The 27,006-nt window shown below is 48.9% G+C and overlaps 1 protein-coding gene across 1 annotated transcript in view; it reads right to left on the bottom strand.

Moving 5' to 3' along the window:
• Nucleotides 1–11,817: 11,817 nt before the first annotated feature.
• Nucleotides 11,818–27,006, bottom strand: part of Gpat4 (glycerol-3-phosphate acyltransferase 4) — a 34,215-nt gene continuing 19,026 nt past the window's right edge. Inside the window, exons 3-13 of the mRNA XM_085844066.1 lie at nucleotides 22,367–22,436; nucleotides 20,474–20,774; nucleotides 19,576–19,650; nucleotides 18,680–18,769; nucleotides 18,450–18,543; nucleotides 17,893–18,008; nucleotides 17,560–17,615; nucleotides 17,197–17,282; nucleotides 13,601–13,729; nucleotides 13,433–13,512; nucleotides 11,818–12,749 (exon numbers count right to left, since the gene is read on the bottom strand). Of these exons, the coding sequence (XP_085700192.1) occupies nucleotides 12,641–12,749; nucleotides 13,433–13,512; nucleotides 13,601–13,729; nucleotides 17,197–17,282; nucleotides 17,560–17,615; nucleotides 17,893–18,008; nucleotides 18,450–18,543; nucleotides 18,680–18,769; nucleotides 19,576–19,650; nucleotides 20,474–20,774; nucleotides 22,367–22,436 (1,206 nt within the window). The 3' untranslated portion in view covers nucleotides 11,818–12,640. The remainder of the gene's footprint in view (nucleotides 12,750–13,432; nucleotides 13,513–13,600; nucleotides 13,730–17,196; nucleotides 17,283–17,559; nucleotides 17,616–17,892; nucleotides 18,009–18,449; nucleotides 18,544–18,679; nucleotides 18,770–19,575; nucleotides 19,651–20,473; nucleotides 20,775–22,366; nucleotides 22,437–27,006) is intronic.

Raw genomic sequence — 27,006 nt, 5'->3', positions numbered from 1 at the left:
TACCTTTGTGTAATAAAATGTTATCTAAAGTTAAAAAAAAAAAGGAACAGGCCAAGCTATAGGGTAAACTACTGTATAAAACAAAACAAATTATAGATTAAAAAAATAATAACAGTTGATGAAAAATCAGGGCTGGGACACAGCTCTGTGCTGGAGGACGTGCATAGCATTCTGCCCTGGGTTCTGTCCTCAGCACCAAAACCAAGCAAATAAAACAGGATTGAAAGAATAACAACACTGCAGGATGGAGAGAGGACCACCTGAGCATATGTGTGTGTGTGTGTATGTATATGTGTGTGCATGTACGTACGTGTATTTGTGTATGTACGTGTGTTTGTGTGCACGAGTGTGCGTGTATGTGCCTGGCTCTGCAGTTGGAACTGCTGACATCATCCAGGAACAACCCACCCAGCCTCAAAGGTGCTCTGAATCTCAAAGAAGAACGCTCTGAGGACGGAAGGGAATTCTGGGTCTCAGTGCCCTGAGGCACGTCTTAAAGTGACAGAAGGACCCACAGACCCACAGACGCTAGAATCAGAGGTGTAATGACTAAGCTCACAGTTGATCCTTGCAAGGCTTGTTAGAAGTGTTCAGTGAGCTAATGTCACTCACTGCCCATGGACTGTCATGCCCATCAGGAATAGCCTCTGGGTCTGTACGCACACTATGCTAACCATTGTCACCACGTGGCACAGTAGAGCTAGAAACAGAAAGCCCCATTCTTGTCTGAGAGTTGATGCCCTGTTTTCCTCACCGGCCCGCTGAGATCGCTGTTTGGCTTCCTGCGTCTGAGCTTGGTGGTCTTCAACTCCACGGATAAGGGAGATTGCGCAGATCTGTTTTTCCATTCTCTCTTTATATGCACAGCTTGCTTTCCAGTTCCACCCCTATTATCCAAAAGGAGGATATCCTTTCTCATTAAAAACCTTCCATTTCATTTATTTGTGTATGGGGCGGGGCGGGGGGGGGGGCGGTTCATGAAGGTCAGAGAACTTTCATGAGTTGACTCTCTCTACACTGTTTAAGTCCTGGGGATCCAAAGTAGGTCTGCAGCCTTAGCAAGAGCTTTTACCTGCTGAGGCGAGTCTCTTGGGGCTCAGGCTCCCCTTTCCATGGGTGAGTAGGATTCCATCCTTGGCAAATCCCCTGACTTTAAGGATTCTGCTGCGGATGCTGCCACGCCTCAGCTATTGAGAACAGCCCTGTGTAGAAACCCAGTGTCTCTTCTGAAGATGACTTCAGGCCTTTTGAATAAGAATCCAGGTTGGCTGGATCGAGTTCTGTCTGGTTTGGGAAACTCCTGTCGCGAGTTGCCTAAGGGTTAGCTGATTTGCTTCGCCCTAACAGGGGACAAGACTCCTGCTTAGTCACACCCACACCAAACAGTGTGAAGATGACATCATCATGGTCTTAATTCACATTCCCCCGGACTGGGGATGGGACTCAGTGGTAGAATGAGTGTCTAGCACGCACAAGGCTCTGGTTTGTTATTTTGGTTTGGTTTGTGTTTTGTTTTGTTTTTTGGTTTGTTTTGGGTTTTGTTTTGTTTTTGTTTGTTTTGTTTGTTTTGTTTTTTTGAGACAGAGTTTCTGTGTGAAGCCCTGGCTGACCTGAAACTCATTCTGTAGACCAGGCTGGCCTTGAACTCAGAGATCTGCCTGCCCTGGCCTCCAAGTGGTGCTGACATTAAAGGCGTGCGCCGCCATCACCCAGCCAAGTCTCCTAAATTTTAACTGAGTTGTTTGTTGGCCAGCTATTTGAGTTGAGTCCTTTACACAGTCTGGATGTCATCCCTTTTTGAATATATAGCTTGAACATATTTTCCCACAGTGATGGGGCAAAGGAAAGTAGCAAGCATTGGCGTTCATTACGATGAACAGGTTTACAAGGGAAATGTTCGTTTATACAGGAATGAGAATGAAAAGCTATCTCAGAGCTAACATGACTCTACTGCCTCTGCGAACCTGCTTGCCCTCCCTCTTTCCCGAAGAGTGCAGCATTTACTCTTCTCCCTTGAGAAGTGAGCACAATATCAGCTTAGGAACCAAGTCCTGCCTGCTAAAGGCAAAACTGTCTCAACTAGAAACCTGCACACTCCAGGCTCTGTAACACTGCCCAGCTCCGGGGGTGAGGGGGAAATCTCCCTTGGGGTGGAGATTTAAAAAAAGAAAAAAAGGCCACCCTGAGATGGTCACAAGATTAAGACAATGCCTAATCCCATAGGAACCATGATGTATTTCTGGTGTTGTCTCAGCGCTGAGGAGGAAGCCGTTGTCCTCCCTTGGTATGTTTGGGACCGTTTTCAGTTCCAATACTCAGTGTGCCCGTTCTCATCTCTCTATGACGCTGTTTTAATTGCTGCTGCAGTAGAGTGCAGCTTCAAGTGAGGGAATGTCTGAGGGCTCAGACTTAGTTCATCTTCTGCTGGGCTTGCCTTTGCTATTTTGGCTTCTCCTTCTTCTTTTTAAAAAAATGGTTCCATATAAATTTCAGGATTTTTTTTTCTAACTCACATGAGAAGGGACATTGGAATTTTGACAGGAATTACATCCCTGTGAGTCACGGACAGGAGGACACCAGGTCAGAGGTCCCCGGTGTATGTACAATTTGTGCCTTCTATAGACTCCTTGGACAGAGCAGGGACACCCAGCCAGATGTCTTCAGTTGGCTTCCTCAGATTGCCAAGGGTTCCTAGAACTCCTTGGGTGCAGATGATAACACACTGGAAAGAACCAGCTAGCCAGTGCCCCAAGACACACAGAATGGACAGAGGGGACAACAGTGACTTTTTTTTTTAAGATTTATTTATTTATTATATGTAAGTACACTGTAGCTGTCTTCAGACACACCAAAAGAGAGCGTCAGATCTCATTTCGGGTGGTTGTGAGCTACCATGTGGTTGCTGGGATTTGAACTCTGGACCTTCAGAAGAGCAGTCAGGTGCTCTTACCCACTGAGCCATCTCACCAGCCTCAAACAGTGACTTTTAAAGCCCAGCTTGACTGAGACATAATGTTTGTCTATCCCAACACCCTTGGGGTTGTTCTCAAATGGCCTGGATTGAATTCTGTTCCTGTAGCCAGGTGACACGAATTCCCAAAGGCAGAGAAAGGCCGAAAGGAGGCTGTTATCCCCTCTGAGGAGGGATAGAGGCAGGCACCAACCTTCCATTGTGACGTGAGGAGGGTCTCACTTCAGAAAACCCACTCTGGCTCCCAGGCTTTAACATGTTGCTTTCTTTTAAAGAAAATTATTTTGAGTATATGGGCGTTTTGCCTGCATGTGAATCTGTGTTCCATGTGTGTCCCTGGTGCCGAGAAGGCCAGAAGAGGGGGCTCAGAACCCCTGAAACTGGAGTTGCTGAGACTCAAATCCAAGTCCTGGAAGAGCAGCAGCTGGTGCTTTTAAACCTTGAGCTGTCCCTCTAGCTCCCTTTTCTCGTACTTGAGACATTGTGAAGTATCTGAAGCTGTGTTCTGGAAAAGAGCTTTTCGGTTCTCGTGGGAGTACTCTGTTGGCTGATCTGGTGGCAAGACGCTGCCTGTGTGGGGAAGAGAGGAAGATGCTTAAGGGACCTCAGCTCTGGAAGCACCTGGAGACCCACACTCCTTCGTCCTGTCGCTTCCTGTTAGTATGTTTTTGCAATTCATAGTAAGTCACTGCAGTTCACCATCAACCTACAAAGAGGAAAGGTGCGTTTGACTTATAGCTTTGGAGCTCTGGGCCCATGGTTACTTGGTGTCTCTGTTTGGGTCACTACTGCTGTGAGGAAACACCATGACCAAAAGCAATTTGGGGAGGAAAGGGTTTGTATGTCTTGGCCGACTGAGGGGAACCAAGGCAGGAACTCAAACTAGGCAGGAACCTGAAGGCACAGAGCTCAGAGGTCACGGACAAGTGCAGCTTGCCCCCTCGTTCCTCGTGGTATGCTCAGCCTGCTTTCTTATAGAAGCCAGGGCCGCCGTCCCCCCCCCCCAAGAGGATGGAATGGAAACTACCCGAGGGGGGTCAGTTTTCTATGAAACCCTCCTCATCAGATTTCAAATGGCGCTCAGAGCTGAGTTACTCTTTCCGGGCCCGTGGACATCTTGTACCTGGGTTGGGAGGCACGGCTAGAAGCAGGTTCATTGTCCTGCAGAGAGAGGAACTGTGGGAGGGGCTCACAGGGGAGGCCCTGTTCTGTGTGTGGCATCTGGCAAAGGAGGACCAGAGGAAGAGTGTCTGACTGGAGCCCGAGAGTCCCGGCCAGTAGGTGACGTCACAGGGTAGTACAGCGCAGTGGCTGTTATGTGGCTTTGATAATCCCATGGAACAGAGGAGCTGTGGTCCAGATCTGCACCCTCCACGGTCCATGTGTTAACAGCTTTATTTCCGTTTGGGACGTGGTAGAAACTTTAAGAGTGGGGTCTAACGGGAGTTTTAGGTTATTTTGGGGTATGCTCTCCCAGGGTATCTTGGGATGCTGCCCCCCACTCGGCTTCTTGGCCCTCACGAGGGAGCAGCTCTACCCAACTATGTGGTTTCTACCATCACACCCCACCTCCTCACCCCAGACTCAAAGCAATGGAATCAGGCAGCTTCCATTCCTTAACCAGCAATTCCTTCTCCTGCCCCACCCCCACCCCACCCCGGGCCTGGGGAGGAACCGGAACACTGAACATAGAAAACCTGCTCCCGCTGCATGGCCCTTTGAGGCCTCCGTCTCCACGGTCAGTCCAGAAAACAAATGCACAGAGTCTTCATGGGGCCTCTCCCAGGAGGAAACAGCACCATTAATCTTGCTAAGGCAAGGGTGGCACACTCACCTGTCCTAGCCAGGGAGCTAGCGTGGGTCAACAGGAAGCCGGTGTTTACTTCCAGCTCTGCCGGTTTCCCCTCACCACAGAAAGTCCATGGTGAACTGGGCCAGACGCCAATCCGGTCAAGAAAAAAAAAACTGCAGGCGCCAGCCTGGGTGTGGTAGGAATGGCGATTCTAGGCAGGGGAGAAAACGGAAGTTCTGGCCTCAGGCAAGGTGAGGGGCCACCAGCCACCGCTGGTCCCACACAGACAAGGTGTTCTGGACTGATCTCTTAGTTGCCAAGGCTGAAGAGGACATGGACAAAGGAGGTGCTGTTTATTGAGCACCTACGGTGTGCCAAGCATTATATAGGCTCCCACGAAATCTCTGAGAATCCTACACAGCAGGACTCTTCAATAAGGGAAGAGACATTAGGGTACAGCAAAATGCAATGGGTTAGCCTCAGAACATATGCACAGAGAAGGTAGATATGAACCCAGGTCTGCCTCCAAAGAGACAGTTTTTCCTTCCCCTCCAGCTCTCCCCCCCCCACACACACACCAACAACACACCGCACACACACTTCATGCGGGGGGGGGGGGGGGGCTGGAAATCAACCCAGACTTATGAGGTCAAGTGTTAAAAACAAGGATCCATCAGGGTTCCTGTCCACTCCCCTCACACCCTAGGAATGCCCGGAGGTGGGAGGGTCAGGGAGGGGCTGAGAGAGGGAGGTGCTGGGTGTGTGCATGCCAGCGTGCCCAGGGAAAGAACCCCAACAGGCTGATACAATCTCTCGTTTCCCCCGAGCACAGCACCAATTAAACACAAGGCAGATGTGAGCAAATAAAACTGAGGCATCCAGAGAGAAAAATCAATATTAGCTTCTATGTCCTAACCCAATCACATAACAATTAATACAGAGCAGGTGGGGCTGCGGGCAGCCACCAGAATGCAGGGCACACTGGGCCTGTCCCTCCGAGGCCTTACATCTCCACTGCACGGCTCGTGTCCCGGCCTTTCCAGAAAGGATCTGGGGTCCCTGCTTCTGAAAAAGGCTGCCTGAGGTTTGGCGGAGTCCCCTGTGACAATGGCAAGGGGTGGGGTGGGGTGAAAGTGACTCTCTTGAGGAGTAAGATGGCAGGACCTGGAGGAGGGAAGTGGGTGAGGGAAGCAACAACAATCCAGATTCCGCAGGCAGGCTAACAATAGTACAAATGTTCCAGGAAATAATGAAGGACTTGCCCTAACTAAGCGAAAGGAAATCAGACCCAAATGGGGAAACAAAGGGAAAAAGCAAGTGTTTGCATTCTAGAAGTGATGCGGGGGCTCCTAGAGAGAGGGCATCTATGGCTTATGTAACTCAGAGAGAACACTTAGGCAGTTACTGGATCATCTTTAAGTGGGGTGATTACAGATGAATCAAGGGTGCACAGGGCACAGGGCACAGTGACGGCAGTGGCGGCAGAATAGCAACCCAGCAAGGGCTTCAGGCCCACTGTGGGATGGGGCTGGGGGTGGGGTGGGGATAGGACAGTTTGACACAGCTGCCTGCCAAGACAGTTGACCAAGTTCAGCCAGCCTCTGCCCCAGGGAGAACGCTTCAGCACTGTCAGAAAGACAGTCAAATGTGCTGGTGTCTGGGGGGCAGGGAAACCCAGCTACTGTGTGTAAACCTGGTAAAGCCAACCCAGGGCAGCCTCACAAACAAAAGTGGAGGGGAGATGCGACCAACCAGGCAATCAAAATGTCCCTCCCTGCTTCTGCTTCGCTCCACGGCGAGCCTGGGCCAGGGTTCCTCCTACACCCCAACTATCCCAAAGTGGACACCCCCCAGAGGAAGGAGTCCTTTCTGAGCGGTAGGTAGTTCTATGGGCCAAGGACTGTTGCATGCCAAAGGGAAAACAAAATTTGTTAGCCGAATATTTTTTTAGACATTTTGCAAGATGCACGGCCTCCCTGACAATTTTTAATGTACTAACTGCCTGGTCCAGTGAGCTGATTAATTGGTGCTGGAACGATCAATAAAAAACAGAAAATTAAAACAATTTTAAAGTGATTAAGTAGTTTAACACCTGTCTTCCGTCACGTCAGCGCAGGAAGAAAAATAAAGCAGGTGTCGAAGGGGCCTCCTGAAGCAAGAGAAAACAGCTCCTGTCTCGGAGATGACAAATCACAGCTGGCAGATCAATCTGCTGCAGCAAGCCCTTCTCCGGGGCCCAGTACAGAGAGAGAATCGTGCATAAGGAGCAGGGCCAAGCAGGAGGGCTCACAGCTCCAGTTGCCTCCAGGCGCCACCTGCTGCTCATCGGGAAAGAGCCAGCCGCTTGTCTAGGCCCTGGGATGGGTAGGATACAGAGCTTGGGCAGCCTGAGGGCGTCTTCCACTGAAACCCAAAGGACCAAGTGGGAAGGTCGGCCCTAGCTGCATTGTAGCACATTCTAGCCATCCTGACCCGCATCTCTCCCATGCAGGAAGTGGCTCAAATATACTTCAAATGTGGCTGCAGGCCCATGGAGTTAAGGGAAGAAAAGAAATGGTCACAGCTATACCTAAGGATCACCAGACCCTTTTCTCTAGAAACATGTCTCCTCCCTCCCTACCAAGAGAGATTCCCAATCTCCACTATAGGTCTTCTGTTGTCTCCTGGCATCAACAGGTGGTGAGGTACCTGCCGGGTGATGCTCAAACCTTTGTTCCGGCTTCACCTCCCAGCAAGGCACTCCTCTCCCATGGCTTTTGACCTCACAGGAAGTCATCTGGGAGCAGAGCAGGCTCTAAGATGATTCTTTGCCCCCATTCTCCAACAAGGTCCTCCCGGAATGGAAGGAGCCTGGGAAGTAAGGTGAGTTGGCAAATGGCAGGAAGTTGGCTGTCCCACCTTGAGAGTGGACCGGAGCTGGTGTGGTGGCACACACCTGGGCTCTTATGCTCGGGAGGCTTAGCAGGAGTGGAACAGTATCCAAGGTCAACCTAGGCTACAAAACAAGACTTACTGTAAAAACAAAAACCACAAAAAAATGGACTTGAATTTTGCACATGAAAATCCCACTCACTCATGCTCTCAAAGGCTATGTTTATGTTTCCTTTGGCTTCCTGGGGTGCACCACCCCATGACACTGGGACTAGGGGGCACAAGCCTGAAGTTCTTAGGAGTCAGGCTTCCCATCCAACCCCCTGTATCCAGGGACAGAAGCCATTGCCCTGAACAGTACTCAACTTGCTGTTTCCCCTTCAAGGTCCCCTGATGGGAGCTCTGCCCATGCCCACTCCTTGTCCCTCAAAGCTTTCATCCATCTCTATAAATCCAGAGCCCCGCTGTCCTCTGCCCCAAACGTACTCACCTTCTAAACACGTCGCTTTTGTACCCAGTCAGCCCTTATCTACCCATTCACCAAAACTTCTCGGCCCTCCCCCAATCCTGTGACTTCTTTCCGCACCCCAAATCCCCAGCGCAGCAGCTCCAATAGCTGAGAAAGCCCACAGTAGGTAGGAAACATCAGAGGCCACCAGTGGTTTGCTTGTCTGTTTCCTGATAGGGCTTTTGCTATGTGTTCCAGGCAGGGCTAGAACTCACCATGTAGATCAAGCAAGACTTGAATTCAGAGAACCGCCTGCCTGTGCCTCCAGCGTGCTGGGTGGCATTCAAGGTGTGCATACCTGGCTCATGGATTTCTTGGCACGCCCCTGTCTTGTCACTGCCCACCACACTAGGTACTGACAGATGGCCAAGAACAAAGGGTCTCCAGCTGTTTTCATAAAAATTATTTGTGTATGTGTGTATGTGTGTGTGTGCTCAGAGTCAGAAAAGAGTGCCAGTTCCCCTAGAGCCGCAGATAAAGGCAGCTGTAACTTGCTCTGTGCAGCTCTGGGAAAAAATACCTGGGATCCTTGGGTAGCAAGTGATCTTAACCACTGAGCCATCGCTCCAGATGCCAGCTATTCTGACGAACGCACTGGCCATCCAGCCTATTTGCCTTTCTCTAACATCTCCCTGGGTAAGGACTGTGGCTGAGCAGCGCCACAGAGCTTGCTCTGTTTGGCTTGCTCTCAAACATCTCACACTGTTAGCAAACCGTTACACCAATGAACCAAGCCCAGCCTTGCAGTCTGTGGCTGCTGGCTCAGTCTTAGAAGTACTCAGCATGCATTGTCTCTGGGCACCCCCTGGCTTGGATGTGTGTGGCTTAGGTGACATCTAAAAGGTCCTATCGATTGTCTTCAGTCCACTTTAAGGATCTGCTCCAACAGGTGTTTGATCCAGGGCCCACTTAACCCTAGCAAAGGTTGCTTAGTATGTGCCCCCAGGGACGTGCCCATGTCCCTCGGTGCCATCCAGAGGCAGGTCAAGCAAGGGACTGAACTGCTCAGAAGCCAACACAAGTTCTTGACTCTGCTGGCCTGCAATTGCTCCCGGCAGGGTAAGCTCACCCCTGACTGAGATAAAGTTTCCCTGGGCCCAAGTTCCAAACTCGGCTGTTTTGTTTCTGTTAAAATGCAATTGTTTTTCTCTGGAGTGTGCGGTGACTGCTCCGCGTCAGGAAGATGTATGAAAATCCCCACTTCAATTCGGCATCCCTTTTCTCCCAGACAAACATGGTCGGATTTTAATAAATCAAAGAGCTACAGTGTTTAATAAAAATTTATTGACTTACAAGTGATTATTTATCAAAAGACCATTAATAGCAGGTACTGAAATGATGTGTTACTGGGTGGTGCTGAGAGACTAATAGGAAATCAATGCTACTGGCCGGACAGAATGCATATGAGGGGCCCACCCCCCCAACAGTGAGCAAAATTTCACCAGCAAAATACACCAGACGCTAGCCCCTGTGCAGTGAAAAGTCCCTCCTTTTTATTTATTGTTTACAAATGAAATAATCAATACTTTTAATCTAGAGGAAAATTTATTAACTTTCCCATCGGAGAGAGACATATTGACTGGGGGAGAGGGGAGTGGGTGCGGTGAGAGACGGATGGCTGGATGGTCATCTCTTAGCCTGTCCAAGAGTCTGTGCGTGAACTGGGATAGCCCAGGCCACACGGGATGTTGTGCCCGGAGAAACTGAGTCTGACAACTAAGCTGCACAGCTGGGGCCAGCAGTGGCCAGCAGTGGTCAGCAGTGGCCAGCAGCCCAGATCGTAAATTCTAGAAGGCAGGAGAGTTTCTAGACCCAGATCCCCACAAGGCACCTGAGTCAGTTCAAGACCTAAAAGCCCCTTGCTGTTGTCCTGTCCCACCATCCCTCAAACCCTAAGCTCTTCCATCTCTGAAGGGTACCAAAAGGGAGTGGTTCTCACATGTAATTCAGCTCCATCAAAGCTCTACCACAGGGGCCCTGGCCAGGCTGACACCGTCCGGTGGGCCTCTCTCCTCTATCGAGGGTGAGGGTGCATTTTAGTAGCCCGATTAACGAATTCTTTAAGAAGCTGGTAAGAAGTCATCATGTCTGGGTAAAAGCTGTGACCTGCAATCCCAACTACCTGGCAGGTTTGGCCCCAAATCCCCGGGGTGGGGACAGTGGTTTGTGTCCCAAGTTGGGTTCATCAGAGGGAGCGAATAGCTCAAAATGGACTTCTGTTTCAGAACCACACAATTTTAGGGCTCAGAGCTGACATCTGAGCTGCTGTAAGAGCTCGGTCAATAAAGCGCTTGCACTGCAAGCATGGAGACCCGAGTTCTAGCCCCTAAGAAGGTGGATTCTACTTTCAGTCACAATGCTGGGGAGGTAGATCGAGGCAGGAGATTCACTGGCCAATCAGCCTAGGCCAGTGAGAGATTGTGCCTCAAAATCAAGAACGGACACCTGAGACTGTCCTCAGGCCTCCACACCCGCCACCACATACACACACACACATATACACACATGTACATGCACACACACTTGCACACATACATACTGAGATATCAGAGGTGTATAAGGTCTCAGAAGTCAATCTGGCCAGAGAGCAGCAGGCTGACAAACTGGAGGGAAGCTCTCTAGTACCCAGGTTGTCCCCGGGAACCTACTTTCTTCTACCATGGTGCAGACTTTATATGTAAGACCAACCCTGTACCAATGAGGAGCCTGTGGGAAGCAGCAGACCAGCTGGACGCGTGCTGAGCAAGGACCCGGGAACTGCACCTAATTCTTCTCTGCTGCAGCACAGGTGAGTGGGAGGGGAGCCAGGTCAAAACCAGATTGAAAACTCTACCCAGACCGTGAGTCAAAGCAATAAACTACAATTATGTGTTAAGGGACACCTGACCCTAGACATTTTCAAGGGACAGCATTGAAACACTATGGACATTCTACACAAGCGGCAACCCACCTTTTATTTTTAAGCATTTGCAAAATAGTTCCCAAGAGGCTGTTCTTAGAGTCAGAGGTGTTTTTATTTGAAAAAGTGTTTTCCACTGGGAATGGAGCAGGCAGGAGGAAATGTGAGGCTGGGGAGCTGGCAGGACGTTAGGGTGACACCACAGGGTCCTCAAGTGTCAGAGTGGCATCAGTTCATAGTCTCGGGAGCCAGGCTGCCCTCCTACAACATCCTCAGATCCCAAACCTGAAGATGGAATATCTCCATCACTTGGAAAAGTGCCATCACGGAACAGTGGCACGCGGGTAGGTGGGTAATCTTCCTTTGGAGGGATTCAAAGCTGGTGGACCTCAGAAGGAAGGACAGAAGGCTGACTGCATCTACGGAGTGTGCCCATCCCTCCTGACTCACCAGTTCTTCCCAGCACCTCTGCGCCATCCTTACCGCACTACTCGCTGTTCTCCACCACGCTTGAACCCAGAATGCCTCTGACGGGACCCTTTCCCCCAATCTCATCAACACAGCTTGGTTCCCATGGCTCTTATCTAGGAGAAAACTGTGTCTATGCTAGGAATAACAGAGATGTAAAAACACCCGACGTGAGCCTACCCTGTCCTGAGCAAGCCTCTTCTCATTCCAGAGTGGGGCAGAGACCCAGCCATCCAGTCATTTTCCAGTACCAAAGTTGTTAACCGGCAAGAAATACATTTCTCAGGAATGAAGGCAAAGTCCCTAAATTCATTTACCATCCAGTTTTATTTACTCACAAACAAGTTTAAAATCCTGGGCAGCAGCTGTAGCTCTGACCTTGTCCTGCCACGCTCTCTGAAGCTGTCTCTGGGAGAGCAGCACACATTTCCTTCACACACACTAGCACTGGAATCCCCACAACAACCCTGTGAGGTAGGCACACCACCATCTCTCTCTGCAATTCCATGGAACAGACAAGGAAACTGAGACATATTAAACAGACAAGTCATGTGGGGGATTCAGGCTCAGCCTGGGGCTAGCTAAATGCCCAGGAGCCCACTGGCTCTTCCTATCTCCTCTGGTGATCTTCATAAGCAGGGACACAGGGACTTAGGAGTCCACTCGCTGGAGGACGTGAGCACTCCTGCAGACAGTCCTTTCTGCCACATCTCAAGCTCTAAGCTGGAGGCTGTTTAGGCACCGGCCTCTGCAGTGTCTTTTCCGACTTGACCAGCGTGTGGTTGTTCCTACAGTAACACCTGACATCCTCTCAGGGCAAGAACAGGGCCCACCTTTTCACCAGCTAGAACTGCTTTAATGGCATTCCTCTTAGAGGCTTACTATAAGAACAAGAGGCATTTTGTCCCAGGGAGTCCCAGCCAGAAGCATTCTGGTTAGAGGACAGCAGGCAGCCCACGGAGCTCTGAAGCAGCTCCAGTCCTGGAGTCCAGAACAGCCTGAGGGCCAGAGTCCGGAAGGATGCAGCAGTGGGTGGCAGGGATGACGGTAGAGGCTGTGGCAGCAACAACTGCAGCTGGCTCACACTTCAGGATTTAGAGGTGGCGGCTTCAGCCAGTACAAGACGGAGGCTCAGGACCGGCTGCGGTCCTCATGGTTTCCGACTATCATCTTGCTATATAGCTTCTGCTGCTCCTCCTTGAATGTGTCCTTCACTTTTTCTCTCTTCAATCCACCGTCCCTGAAAAGACAGAAGCTAATATAGCAGCAGGGAAGCTCACTGGTCAGCTCTGCCACATGACACATGCACTGTGTGGCTCAACCCCCGGGGAATCTGGCAAGACACACAGGCAGGCTCCTGTTCCCTCCACTGTAACTACTGCAGATGCTGAGGGGTGGGGGTGGGACACTCAGACCCATGGAGCCAGAGCTCAACATCCTGCCTCACATCTGCTCTTGGAAAGAAGTTTCACTGGACACAGCCATGACTTCTTGTTCACGTCTTTATTCTCTTTGGCTGATTTCACACTACAATGGCACAAAGAAGTGGTGGCAAGAGACCTACAGACTACAGAAAAACAGTATGTCACCTTCTGTGCTAGGAGACAAGATAACAGAATAGAAGAAACTTCTACCTTTCAAAGATAGTATGCAGACATCAGAGGAAAGTCTACATTCTTCCCTCTTAAGTTTCTAGACAGGCAGGTTGTCCCTACCTAGGCATAAAAATGGTCTGGAAGCCCCAACAGACTAGGCAAAGGCCCACCACTCCATGCTCCTGAGGACAACACAGCACTTATAGGTTGGAACCAGGGAAAGGAGTCTGGCCATTCAATTCTCTAAAGCCAACAGGTTTCATTTTCTGTGCCAGGAGGAAGCCCTTTGCCCCAGCGGTGCACCTTCTCTGGAAGCAGCTCTACTTACCACAGCAGGTCTACCAATCCTCCCTGCCGGGCAATGGCAGACTTCACTCTGTTAGCAAATTGCACAGCATCTTCATCTTTCTGTAACAGAGGACGAGTGAGGACTCTGACAGACTCCCGGTCCCCACAGCACATAGACACAGCGCACTGCAGGCCTGGGGACACCTACCTCTCGAGTCATAGGAGGCAGGTACCAAACGCTGCAGACGATGGCCCAACTGGTCATCATCCTCAGAAGGTATGTCACCATGCCATACTTGCTGCTGTTCCAGAAGGCGTCACCAAACTGAGGGTCATACTGCACAAGGAGAGGAGGCTGGATGTAAGGAATGGCACTGGCCAGCGCTTGGCTGGTGACAGGCCCGCAGGAGCAGGGCTCCAGGTTAGAAGTACTCCAGTCCCAGTAAACAGTGCGGAAGTGGCTTGAAACCATGGGACTCTGACCTCCAGCCCCACTCCTGGGTGCCTCAAGATTAACTTCAAGCCACACCCAAACAGCTCCTGCCTCGGAGAGCCTTGCACTCACAGGCAAACACAGGCTTCAGACATCCCAAAAACAGAATGCAGGACAACCTACTATCAAACATGTGCTTGCATCAGGTATCCTTTCCTTTCTCGTGAGGCCTGTGCTCAACGCGTCTACTTATGTACATGACATATGTCTAAACAAAGGCACTTCAAACACAGTCGCCAACTATTTCATGGGACATTCAAAAGAAAACATGAGGCTTCAGATCCAGAAACACTGAAATATACTTACATATACTGTTAACATTTCAGTGTTACAATACAATTTATATATTTACACTTTCAACAAAGTGAATCTGTTTGGGCATAAAACTCTGCTAATTAAATCATCAGTATACATTTGCAAATGGGTCCATACCCATTTGTGTCCGGAGGTCTCAGTGAGGGCAAGCACATGAGATACTTGGGTTTGTCAATGACTTTAATGAGGGAAAAGGCTGTTTCTAATGGGTTCTGTGAGAAATGTGACTGCAGCTATCAAACCATTAAATTGCTGTAATCTCAGAGTAGGAACGCGTGGTAGGGGGAGGGATCTGAGAAGTGACAGAAAGAGCTGGGTCCTGGGAAGGCTGCTGGCGCACAAGCATGGGCGGCTGCTCCCCAGTGTCTGACAGATAAGGAGGAGCACTGACTGCAGAGCCACAGAGCAGAGGAGGAGGACTTCAAGCTCTCCACAGAGCAAGGCACACCACTGCTCTCCCTGTAGCATACTGTCATGGAGATCACATGCTAGCAGATGGGGGTTTAACTGTCCAGGCTTTCAGTCTTTCCTAAAAAAACTAGAAATAGAGACAACAAAAGAAACTAAGAAACTTCATGTCTTAATGAATGCACCTTAAATACTACTAAGAGGAGCTGGAGAGATGGCTCAGCAGTTAAAGAGCACTGGCTGTTCTTCCAGAGGACCTGGGTTCAATTCCCAACACCTATATGTCAGCTTACAGCCATCTGTAACTGGTTCCAGGGGTTGATACTTTCTTCTGGATTCCTTGGGTACCAGGCACAAAGTTAAGAGCATTGGCTGCTCTTCCAGAGGTCACAGGTTCAATTCCTAGCACCCACATGGCAGCTCACAACTGTCTGTAGCTCCAATTCCAGGGGATCAACACCCTCACACAGAAATACATACAAGCAAAACTATAAATAATTTAAAAGATAGCAATAATTTATTAGTGCCAGTAAAAACAAGGGAGAATAAAAATTTAAAACACAAACAAACACAAAAAACAAAACAAAAATTTAAAACTAATCTATGGCACATGATTGCAAAGAGAGCACAGCCAGCCAAACATGGTCATCTTAGCTACCTGAAAGCAGGTAGAAGGGTGTTTACGAGCCTGAGACCAGCCTGTGTAACACATGGAGACCCTGTTTCAAAACTGCAACGGATTCTTTTGCTATAAATACATGAGTAGAAGTTGTGTTAGAACAAGAAATGAACCCCTCTATTACGGGCTGATTCTCTTTCCATGCCAGGCAGACAGCACAGCAAAGAAAACCAAAACAAAGTTCAAAATATCGACATTCTCAAAAGCATCGGATAGTGACTTAATTTTGGGAGAAATGAGATAAGGGCTCTGGCACTGACACAGGTACCTCTGTTCAGACAGCAGGCAAGCCTTCACAAACACTAGAGCCTCTCTGCGGTCAGAAGACTGTCACGTCAACAGAATGAGGTTCACATCCATTCTACTCTGTGCAGTTGCAGCACTCTCGAAATTCCATGTTTTACACTGGATGAAAACCACAATCCATAGCAGAGGGCCTCCGGTATGACCTCGTGTCGCCCATGGCCATGATAAAATGACAAATCAGAATTGGCCTAGCAGATCTTTTAGCCACCCCCTGGTGATACTACAGGGGCTGATGAAGAATGGGCTGGCAGGTCACTAAACACCGTTAGCAGAGTCCCTGCCTTTGCTCACCCACCTGCACTGGGCTGGACTGCAGATGGCACTGGTGGAGTGCTGGCTGTTCTTGGTTACCAACTTGACCACACCTGCAGTTAACCAAAACCTAAGGGGCTAGGTACCGCTGTGAGCAATTTTTTTTTTCTTTTCTTGATTGAACCATTTGAAGCAGGAAGATCTACTTTTAATCTGGGCGATTCCTTCAGCTGGCAGACTCTATAAAGGACTTGGAAGAAGGAAACTCGCTCCTTTTGCCTGCTTTCTGTCACTGTCACTGACGTTAGAACCTACTTCTTCATGATTCTGGCACATACTGAAGACATCAGCTAAGACACCAGCCTTGTGGACTGAACAATTACTGGATTCCTGCTGGGAGCAGCCATTGTTAGACTCGTTGGACCACAGGCTGTGAGCTCCTCTAATGAACCTCACAGAGACTCATTCTATCAGTTCTGCTCCTCTAGAGACCCTGCCTAACGCAGGTGCCACGTAGTCTCCATCTCTACATTCACAGCAGATCCTGCCAAAGACTATTATTCTTTGGCACATCATGCAACACCTGTGGATGGGCCACCCAGGCCTGTCCGTCGGTCAGTCCACAGCCAGTGTTCAGTTACTAGCAGGCCTGGTATTCTGCTTTGTTGGTAGAGGGTGTTGCCTGACTACCCAGGAGTTATACTGGCAAGTGGAAAACCAACTGGGACACATTTCTACAACACTCTGCTGACAACAGACATCGAAAAGGCTGGGGCTACACTGAGTTGTTTGAAACTGATCATCTTGCTCTAAAAAGTCAGCTTAGGTAGGCTGACATTGCTGAAAACAGCCTATTTTCGGAGTAATACCATGAAGTCCAGATTCCTTCAGAAATAATACACATATGTACTAGGATATAAGGGGTAGAGGGGTGAGGGGACTGAGAGATTCAGGGAAGCTGACTGGCTGAAGCATCCCATGTCTCCAGGGAGTCTAAGCGGTTGGTTAGAAGGACACGTTTCTTCCTGGAGTGCGGACACTGAGTGGAAAGTGGGAGGAGTGTGACAAGGACCCATCCATTTCTCCTTACCTCCAGCTAACCACCCTACACTGCTCCTGGCAGCCAGTTTGCCTGTGCCACCAGTGCCTGGAACTCCAGGAAGTCTCTGAAGGACGCAGGGACACAGCCACAGAGCTTAACAAACGTCTGTGTGCTGAGCCTGGCACCCTCCTCTTCACTGCTCTGCCACAAGGCCTGGCAGTGCTGGCGCAGGGAGGGCATAGCTGATTAGTTCACAGGTCCCACCTCCCTCCCGCCTGGGCACTGAAGCTGGCCTCTGAGGTTTGGTACCTTGATAGCCACAGGGTAAACAGTGGCTCCAATTTCAAAGCTTCCCTTCTTGAACATCATCACTGATGTGTTATTGATGCAGGTTCCTGAAACACAGGCAAGAGAAAACACGTCCTTTCTGCACTTTACCCAGTGTTTCTGTAGCATTAAAGATAGTCCTCAAACAGCACACAGCTGCCGTCACCCCAGACCATGAGTGCACACTTATGGGAGGTCCACAGCATGCAGTTCCTTATCCCTTCTCTCCTGCCTCAGGCCAATGCCTGAGTGGCTGGAGAGCTCCCTGCATCACGTTTGTACGCTCTCCCACACGGAGGCGCACCACTTCCCATGCCCCCACCCCCGCCCCAGGCCACTCTGTACCTTCTGGGAAGATGAGGATGGGCAGCTTGCTTTTATCCTGTACATGCTCAGTCAGTCTTTAGGATAAAGAAAGAAGAGGAAGTGTCAAGGACCTTGTCAGTTGCAAATAGCAGTAAGTCTTTTTGGCTTGCAGTCAGTGTCTCTCAGTGATGGACCATTTGCCCCACCTGGCACCACCCAAAACAAACTCCCCCACAAAAATCACAGTTCCAAATTTGTTTATTGGGAATGGTATCATGAAAACATAACGTACTTGGTAAATCATTTATTATGAGAACTGTATAGGCTCAGAGTAAAGGAATAACAACTCCCAAAATACTTTCTGCCATTTACCTCTTAGCCACCAGGTGGCGATCTTTCACCTCAGAACGCTCAAACCAGACATGGGGGCAGGCTTTCACCATTGCTCTTTGAATCACACCCATAAGGCCCCCGTGAACCTGTCCCACCTAATATCAGAGAGGAATAATCAGTAGTGAAGCTACACTCACACAAACATCGGCACTTGGGGAGGACCCTGATCCCATAAAACAAATACCCCAGTCTCTGTTCCACTCTTTAGACCCCTGGTTGTGAGTCCCCCATAAGCAGCAGTACCAGAAGCTACCCCAGTTACACACAGAAAGCTGAGTAACGGTGTGAAATAGATCTCTCCCTTCAGGGTTCTCAAGACTCTCCCTCCCTTCCCTTACTCAGCAGTCTAAAGACGCTACCCGATCTCCAGCCATACTCTCAACCACTCTACTCAACAGCTTCTAGGGTGACTCTAAGCTGGAACCTGCATACAAAAGCATGTTCCCATGTCTGAACCCTTAATCAAGGAAGTTCTATGTGGGGCACCTAGAGATTGTCTAGTCCTGATCAGAAAACCACAGACACAAGCTGTATACCATGGCGTAGTAGCCGTCGCTGGCCAAGATGATCACATCAATGGGGGATGTATGGTTAGCCACACAGATGCCACCATTTCTTGGTCTGTTTTTCCTGAGTATGAAATATATGAAAAGCAATAAAAAAAAAACCAGCATGAATTAATGTATTTGGAATATACTCTCACTGCAAAAGCATCAGCAGCCAAATGTGAAGGAGTCTCCCTCCAGTTAATTTAAAGTCCCCTCACCTGTTGTGGTACGTAATGATGGCTGTCAGGGCTCGCACGCAGATACGGTAGCACATTAAGTGAACATGTTTACTCAAAAACTCCTTAAATCTGAAACAACACGACAGCTGAGGCGTTCATGTGCATAAGCAGTGCACAGAGTCCTTGTAGGAATGTGAGCGTTCATGGCAACACTTGCAAATGTAATTATTTAGCATCGTTATAGCTACACACCAGCGAGACAGGACGGAACTTGATGGCGTTCACCAGCTGATGGTTGAAAACTAAAGGCCTAGAATCCCCAGCACGGTCAGACTCCTGTCCCTCACCCACCACCCACACCAGGTCCCCTCTCTTTACCAGCCCCAGCAGAATAACTGTCTATAGGCCCATTATACCCTAAGAGTTTCCTTAAGGGAGGTGGGTGGAAAGAAAACCTACTCTCACTCTAGGTCATCTGTCCACTTATGGAGCTAGCAGAACCCAGCAGTTAACATCTTAAAGACTGGGGTGCAGCAGCAACAGAGAGCCTGCCAGCATACAGAGCCCTGGTTTTCATCTCCAGCAAAAAAAAAAAAAAACAACCCCAAAAAACAAAAAAAAAACAAAACAAAACAAAAAAACCCACGCTATAAAAACCTGTTAATACCTAAGCCTGGTGTCTTTTATGGTAACTGCCTTTCTTTTCTTGAAAATGGGAAGACAGTGAGGGTTGAATTCCAAGAACTAGTACACACAGCTACTATATCATATTAATTAGAAAACAAAAGCCATCACTGCAGACCCCACTACACTCACGGTTATTCTAATGACCTTAGACTCAGGGACTGAGGTGGATGTAAAGTGGCAGTTGCCTCCAGGGTCTGCCTCCATGACATGTGCTTGCACGTGCCGGTGTGTACACCCACCCCACTCACCTCCCATTTGGCAGGTATCCAACCATAGTAGTTCCCACTACCAAGAGGCTAATTCCCGTGAATGCCAGCGCAATCCTGTAAGACAGAACATATCAAACCCAACAGTTATCAGTGCATAGTGAAGATGAAGGCAGGAATCATGAAGAACATATGTAGGACCTGCCAAGTGCATCCCAGGCTGTGAGAGAATGGCAATTCCAAGCAGACAGTGAACAGTGTGTGTGGGGTGTGGAGTGTGGGGTGTATGGGGGCTGCACTGTCTCTTCAGAATTAGGCAGGTGCCACAGCCAACACGTGTTTGGTCTCGCTTAGGCTAAATACCCTGGCAAAAGTAAAAGCTCTCTGTGAAAGGAGGTGGAGTTGGAAGGTGCCAGCATCTGGCAAGACAGACTGAGCAGGGCTCAGAGAAGCAGAGATCAATGCTGCTTCTGTGTCAGGCAGGCAAGTTTCAGGAAAGGCTATGCCCAGGAAGGAGGGACCGGGAAGCAGATCCTGTTCTCTGTCCAGCTCAGTGCCCCAGCTAGCAATGGTCTTTAAGAAATCCTACTCCTAGCTGGGGTGTAGTTCCTGGTGCACACCTTTTAATCTCAGGACTTAGGAGGCAGAGAGGCAGGCACATCTCTCTGATTCCAGGACAGCCAGGGCTACACAGTGAGACCCCGTCTCAAAAAATAAAGTAAAAGTAGAAGAAAAATCAAAAGAAAAGAAAGCAAGCTATTTCAGTCTGACATGTAAAGAATGTAAGAGACGGTGCCCAGTGCACCCTTCCAAGGGTGAAAGGGACTAGCCGTGGGGAGAAACACTACCCTCCTTTACAAATGGGAACCACGGCAGTGAGGCAGATAAGCCGTGCACAGAGGTAGGGCGCTGGCATCTGGCCTCCGAGGCCCAGCCTCACCTGAGTGGCAGAAGGAAGCAATACCGAATCAGCACTCCTAAGCCCCAGAGGATGGTAAGCCGCAGGCTTATGTATTGGAAGTTGTAATTGGTTCTGCTCAGCAAGTTCCAGGACTCCAGCTCCTCTGCCGAGAATCTCTTTGTCACTTCATCATCCATGATAGTCTCCATTCCTTTCCGGCAAAAGTAGAAGATGTCAGAGAGCTCGAACTCAGGTGTCTTATCCAGAGCCTTACTACTACCACTTCGACGAATTTCTTTGATTTCTTCTTCCAGAGAAGTGGGATCTTTTGCAATGATTCCTGAAAACAAACAAAACAAATGAAGAACAACAAAAAGAACCCAAAACCAAAACCAAAACAAAACAAACAAAAAAACCAACCCCAAACAATATCCATAGTCAGGTGGCAAGCTACAAGGGAACATGTATATAGACTGTGTTCTGTGTTTGACAGGACAAAGGATACAGGTGCCATGGCTGGGATGTGAATTTAATACACTCTCTCCAGAGTTTCATGAGCAGAAAGAGGTGGCCCCCACTTCAACAGTGCTGAGATGTGCTGAGGCTTTAAGCGGTAGGTTCTACCATGTTTCAGTATCGAATCTTCCACTTAGCCTCATACCAGCAACACTATTTAAACTAAGTGGGTCACTTACACACACAAAAGGCATGTATGTGGGAAGGAGATTTATTGGAAAGAAGGATTTCAGCAGAAGAAAGGGAGATGAGACAGGGAAGTAGGGAGGAAAGGTCAAAATTCACTGTATACTTGTATGAAACTATCAAGGAATAAAAGCCAACAGGTGTGGTAGCAAACGCCTGAATCCCAATACTCAGGAGGCATAGGCTATCAAATTTCTGAGTCTGAGGCCAGCCAGGGCTATACAGGCAGACCCTGTTGTCAAGAAAACAACACTTGACAAGAGTGTAAGACTAGCCCATGGGATTAGGTCATGGGACCCATGTTCCCAAGTAGAGAAGCACTGTCCTTGCTCTGATTGGGTGGGTTCTGCGGGGTCATTCACTCCCACATCAGATTGGGATTTTGGTGGGTTTCTGTTTGCTTGCTTTGCTTGTTCTCTCGTTTGAGACAAGCTCTCAGTAGCAGTAGCTGGCATTGAGCTCACTACGCAGCTAAGGATGCCTTTGAATTCCTTGTCCTCTACTGTCATCTCCCATCTGCTGGGACCACAGGCATGTGCCACTGTGCCCAGCTCTTTAAATCGGGTTGTGTGTAAAAAAGCAAGCCAGACACCTTCCTATTGTCTTGGGGCACTCCTTGACACTGGAACCAACTTTCCCCTCCCTCCTGCCTTTTTCACACTCCTGCCAAGTGCTGTCATCTGCCAGGCAGCAGTGTAACCAAGGGGCCCTCACCAATGGGAGTCTACTTCTACCCAGGTTTTCTTCTCTCTTGTGTTTGTGAGAGGGAGAAAGTGAGAGGAGCGATAGAGAGAGAGAGAGAGAGAGAGAGAGAGAGAGAGAGAGAGGAGAGAAGAGAGAGAGACTGTGTGTGCGTGCAAGAGTCAGGGGGAGAGGTGCCTTTCCCTATCACTCTCCACCACAACACACCTTTCCTAGGGTCACACTGAACCTGAGGTCAGGTGACCGCTAGACTGGCTAGCCTTCAAGCTCTGGAGTTGCCTGTCTCCACCCATCAGCCCTGGGATTTTACAGGGGTATGGCACTGAACCTAGGTTTTCACAGGTCTGGGGGTCCAACCCATGTAACCGCACAGCAAGCCATCTGCCCAGCCCTTGCCTGAAGGTCAAACTTTTTCTTCTGCAAAGTACTTTCAGGTATTTTGTTACAGGAAACTGTGCTAAGAGTCCACAAACAGTGGCATTGAGGGTATTACTTCAGGGCTCCTGTAGACAAAGGACCTAAGCTTACCATTGGTGTAGGGCTTGTACAGCTGGTGGTTCCTCTCCTTGGCTCCTCTCTCCATTCTCAGGGTGGCCCACTGAGGAGAGAGATGGTAACGTGACAGCAAGAGTGACAGTCTTCATCAGTAACCCACCCTGGGAGCCTCCAGCTTGTAAGCAGGAACACATACTAAGTTCCCATCAGTGCAGAGCTAAGTCAAGACACCCAGGGTGCTTGCTTTCCTCACTGCTTAGACCTGCCTCCAGGCACTGAGACCTGGCTAGTTAACCCTGCCTCCTTAAGTACTCCTTACCCCGGCAGGGATGCCCACTGCCATCATTTATTTGTGTGTAGGAGGTTGGGGGCAGAGGGGATGGCGGAGACGAGAACCTATGAGGAGGTCAGAGGACAACTCGTGCGGGGGTGGCTGGTTCTCCTCTTCCACCACGTGGATTCTGGGGATCAACTGAACTAAAGTATCTGTGCACGTCCATGAGACAGCAAACTCCGAGAACACAGAAGTAGATGCAACTGGCGATCAGCCAGAGGGACAGAGAGTCTGGGAGATAAAATCTCAAGGCCTTGCCTGCCACATCCCCAGGCTGCTCTTTTACCTCAGGGTTCTTCTTCCTCCCTGGTGACTTCAGTGGACTTTCTCTGAGTCTGTGCTCTTTACCTGATCCCTCAATCAACGAGAATACCCCAAATACACTCAAATTAGTCAACCAGATTCATTCCAACTTGAAGTCTGATTTATGTACTGGTGGAGACAAAGTGACCCCTTCCCAAGATATAAAATCATCCCATCTAGAGTGCTATGTGGCAAGTTATTTTTGGGACCTCTCCTGTAAAGTAAGAGCAGCAGGGAGCTGTTACTATACTTCTCAATAAACCTCGGCGTGCTTTCTCCCAATTCTGTTGTTCTCTCTGTTTTCCATAGTGAGACAATGAAATCAACAACTCCAGCCAGAAAACCAGCGGTGGTGCCAGTGTAGGGTTACTGTTTGCTGCAGGAGTGACTCTCCACTGAGTTCTCCTAGCTCTAGAATGCTGGGTGTTTGCTGCCGTTATAGCTGTGGTCCTTCCCCTTCGGCTTTCGTAGAAAAGGTGTCTATCTTTAGACAACAGTTAATAGAGAGATTCACGTGGGTCAATGTGCTGAGACTAAATGACAGTCTGGTTGTCAGCCCTGTGTGGGGTGCCTATCCATATCCTCAAGGTCTCAAGGAGCATTGCAGATGATGGAGAGTAAGGACAGCGCTGTGAAGGGCTGCCTGCTGGGGGTGGTATGGCTGCTGCTGCACTCATGCGCTCACTGTGGCTATGGTCACCAGATGAAGATAGTCACACTGCAGCACGCACACAGAAAAGGCTCACGAGACTCCACCCCTCGCTGAGGAGCTATGAGGAGCTACTGGCAGATTGATGGTGGCTAGGGAAGAGTGTGTTACTTTTCTTTGGGGTGTGGTTGCTGGGAGGCGGGCCTTGCTTAGGTAGATGGCCCCTGACCTAATTAACTCAGTGGGATATAAAAAAGAATGAGGATGAAGGCGGGCGGAGGGAGAACATGCTGTCGGGGTCACATGGGGACGGGAAGTTTGGGGTGGGTACAATCGAGATGCTTGCATCCATGTATGAAGTCAAAGGATAAATAAAAATTGTAAACAACCCTAAAGTTCTTCCTGTCACCTCCACTGTCAGAAATCATCCTCATCTCCAACACCTGACCTTCTCACTCCTTTCATGTAAGGTAGGAATTGTAACTCCCTCCCAGACAACAAACAACACTAGAAAGTTTACTGATCAAGGTTAGGTTTCAGGGTTAGCTGAGAACCCCAGTGCACTGCCTCACACTGGCCCGCCACCTCTGCAATCCTGTCTTCAGCCTCCGTGCTCATACCACAGTTTTCTGTAACTTTCCAACAAATTCGACTGCAACTAAACACTGACCAGCCTGCAAGACCTCATGGACTCCTTCCATTTGGGTAGCAAAACTCAGCTTATCTTCACCTTGTTGCTTATTTTCAGGCTCTTTTTCTTTCCCTCCCTTCAAATTATCTTCAATCTAATTGAAAGTCAATTCCTAGAAATTCCACTCCAAAAATATTACTGCCACTGTATAGAGCTGTATAGAGAACACCTGAAGCAAAAACCTCCCCAAACAGAAAACTACTTTAAGGAAGTCACGGACAGGCATGGGCCTCTCTGTGGCAGGTGGGTAAGTATTTTCTCCTGATAGGATGTAGAATATAAAACAGCTGACTAGCTGCTTAGCAACATCAAAAACACAGGTCAGTGTACTTGAACTATCAGAGTTTTAATGATTGTCATGAAAATTAATAAAAAGTGAAAATGACTAATGAGATGAAATGACATGTAGACATAAAATGTATGTCCACACTATTAACATAATTATAAATTATGAATGTCAATTGTCAAAGACTGAAGAGCAATATGCAACAACAATAAGATATGTAAACTACAAGACATGCATGATTATGATTTTGTTGACATTATGGTATTTGTCTGGTTATCTACTACTATATAAAGTCACTCCAAATGTAATGGTTTAAAAACCCCACTATTAAGCTGGGTGGGCATGGTGGCATGCACACCTTTAATCCCAGCAGAGGCAGGAAGAGCTAAGTGCAAGGCCTGCAGAGGCCAAATGATGGCATCAGATTTCCCTGGATCTGGAGCTCAGGCAACTGCAAGCTGCCCGACGTGGGTGTGGGAACCAAACTCAGGTCTTCTGAGAAAGTAGCAATCAGTCAACCACTGAGCTATCTCTCTAGCCCTGAATGTGTATTTTTAAAACAAAATTATGAGAAGGACTTATTTGCTCAGTACCAGAGCAAACCTGGCATGCATAAAGATTCAACATCCAACACTCTACCCACCAAGGAGTTTACCTGGCTATCAACTTTAAAACATCCGAAATTAACTAAAGCCAAACATCTGAGCACACCTGGGAGGAGGGCGCTTCCGTGACTGGAGTACTCCTCAAGTAACTGATGTGCAAAGTCCCACCCTAAATCTGGATGATTTGAGGTTGGAAGAACCACCCACAATCTGAGTCACACCTCTGGGGCAGCCTACACAAAGGACTTGGAAGAAGACAGCTTTCGCTTTCTGCCGCTTGCCCTGTCCCTGCTGAGTTCATCGGTTCTGCTGCTGCAGTGTTCCTTCACTGGTGTCAGAACACACGCTGCAGACCAGCTGAGACATTCAGCTAACTGCACTGAACTAGCAGATTCTTGGATTGTCCTTTGATAGATGCCATTACTGGACTAGCCAGATGTGCCGGCTAGTTTTATGTCAACCTGACACAAGCTAGAGTCATCTGAGAGAAGAGAGTCTCAAGTGAGAAAATGTCCCGATAAGGTTGTAGGCAAGCCTGTAAGGCATTTTCTTAATTAGTGATTAACGTGGGAGGATTCAGTCTATTGTGGGTGGGGTCAGGCTTAACAAGCACGGCGGGGGGGGGGGGGGGGAGTGTTAAGTAAGTAGCACTGCTCCCCAGCCTGTGTATGAGCTCTTACCTCTTGGTTCCTGCCCTCACTGCTTCTGATGGACAACTGTTACATGTAACTGTCAAATAACTCCTCCCCACACTGTTTTTAGTCCTGGTGTTTATCACAGCAATAGCAACCCTAGCTAAGTCACTGAGCCTGTAACCCACTTTAATTCTCTCTCCCTCTCCCCTCCCCCCTCTCTCAATGTATGTATGTATGTATGTATGTATGCACATATGTACTCACGCAGTCATCTCTGTTCCTCTAGAGATCCCTGACTAACCCAGTCCGTATACACGTGCCACAGAGCACACGAGTGGAGGTCAGAGGACGACCACCTTCAGGGAGTCTCTCTCTCTCTCTCTGTTCACCATATGGGTTAGGGGATAGACCTCAGGTAATCTGGCTTGGCAGCAAACACCTTTACCCACTGAGACATCTGGTTGGCTGTCCAATTCAGGAAAGGACATACAAGTCTTCTAGGCTTTCTGCCTCCCCTAAAGTTATCCAAGATGAATTAAGCACTTAAGAGGAGCCCTAGATTTGCAGCTCTGACTTCTGTTTTAAAAATGGCCATTTATAGGGGCAGGAGAGATGACACAGTGCTTAAAGTACCTGACATACACGCAACCAGGACCAGAATTTGGATCCCCAGAGCCCACATGAGTGCCAGGTAGACATGGTGGCCCCTCTGTAACTTCAGCCTCAGATGTCAGGGACAGGATCTCCACCACATACTGGCTAGAAAGAGCAGGTGGACATCAAGCTCTGGGTTTGACTGAGAGCCCCTGCTTCAATAAATAAGGTAGAAGAGCAACTGAGAAAGATGAGTGACACCAGCTTCAGGCCCCACACACACTCGTGTACCCACACACAGTCAAACATCAGCTCTACATTCTTTTTGTTTTTTGGAGACAGGGTTTCCCTGTGTACCTCTGCCTGTCCTGGAACTCACTCTGTAGACCAGGCTGGCTTCAGACTCAGAAATCTGCCTGCCTCTGCCTCCCAAGTGCTGGGATTAAAGGCGTGTGCCACCACTGCCCAGCTTCAGCTCTACATTCTTGACATACTCCCAGCATGAGTCTACAGCAGCACCACTCCCAGCAGCCCACAGGTGGAAACAGCTCCTCAGTGGATGAACGCAATTGCAAA

The sequence above is a fragment of the Mus caroli genome, unplaced genomic scaffold (assembly GCF_978045245.1).
Source record: "Mus caroli unplaced genomic scaffold, Mus_caroli_1 scaffold_10, whole genome shotgun sequence".
NCBI lineage: Eukaryota > Metazoa > Chordata > Mammalia > Rodentia > Muridae > Mus > Mus caroli.
This window is presented reverse-complemented; position numbering and strand designations above follow the sequence as displayed.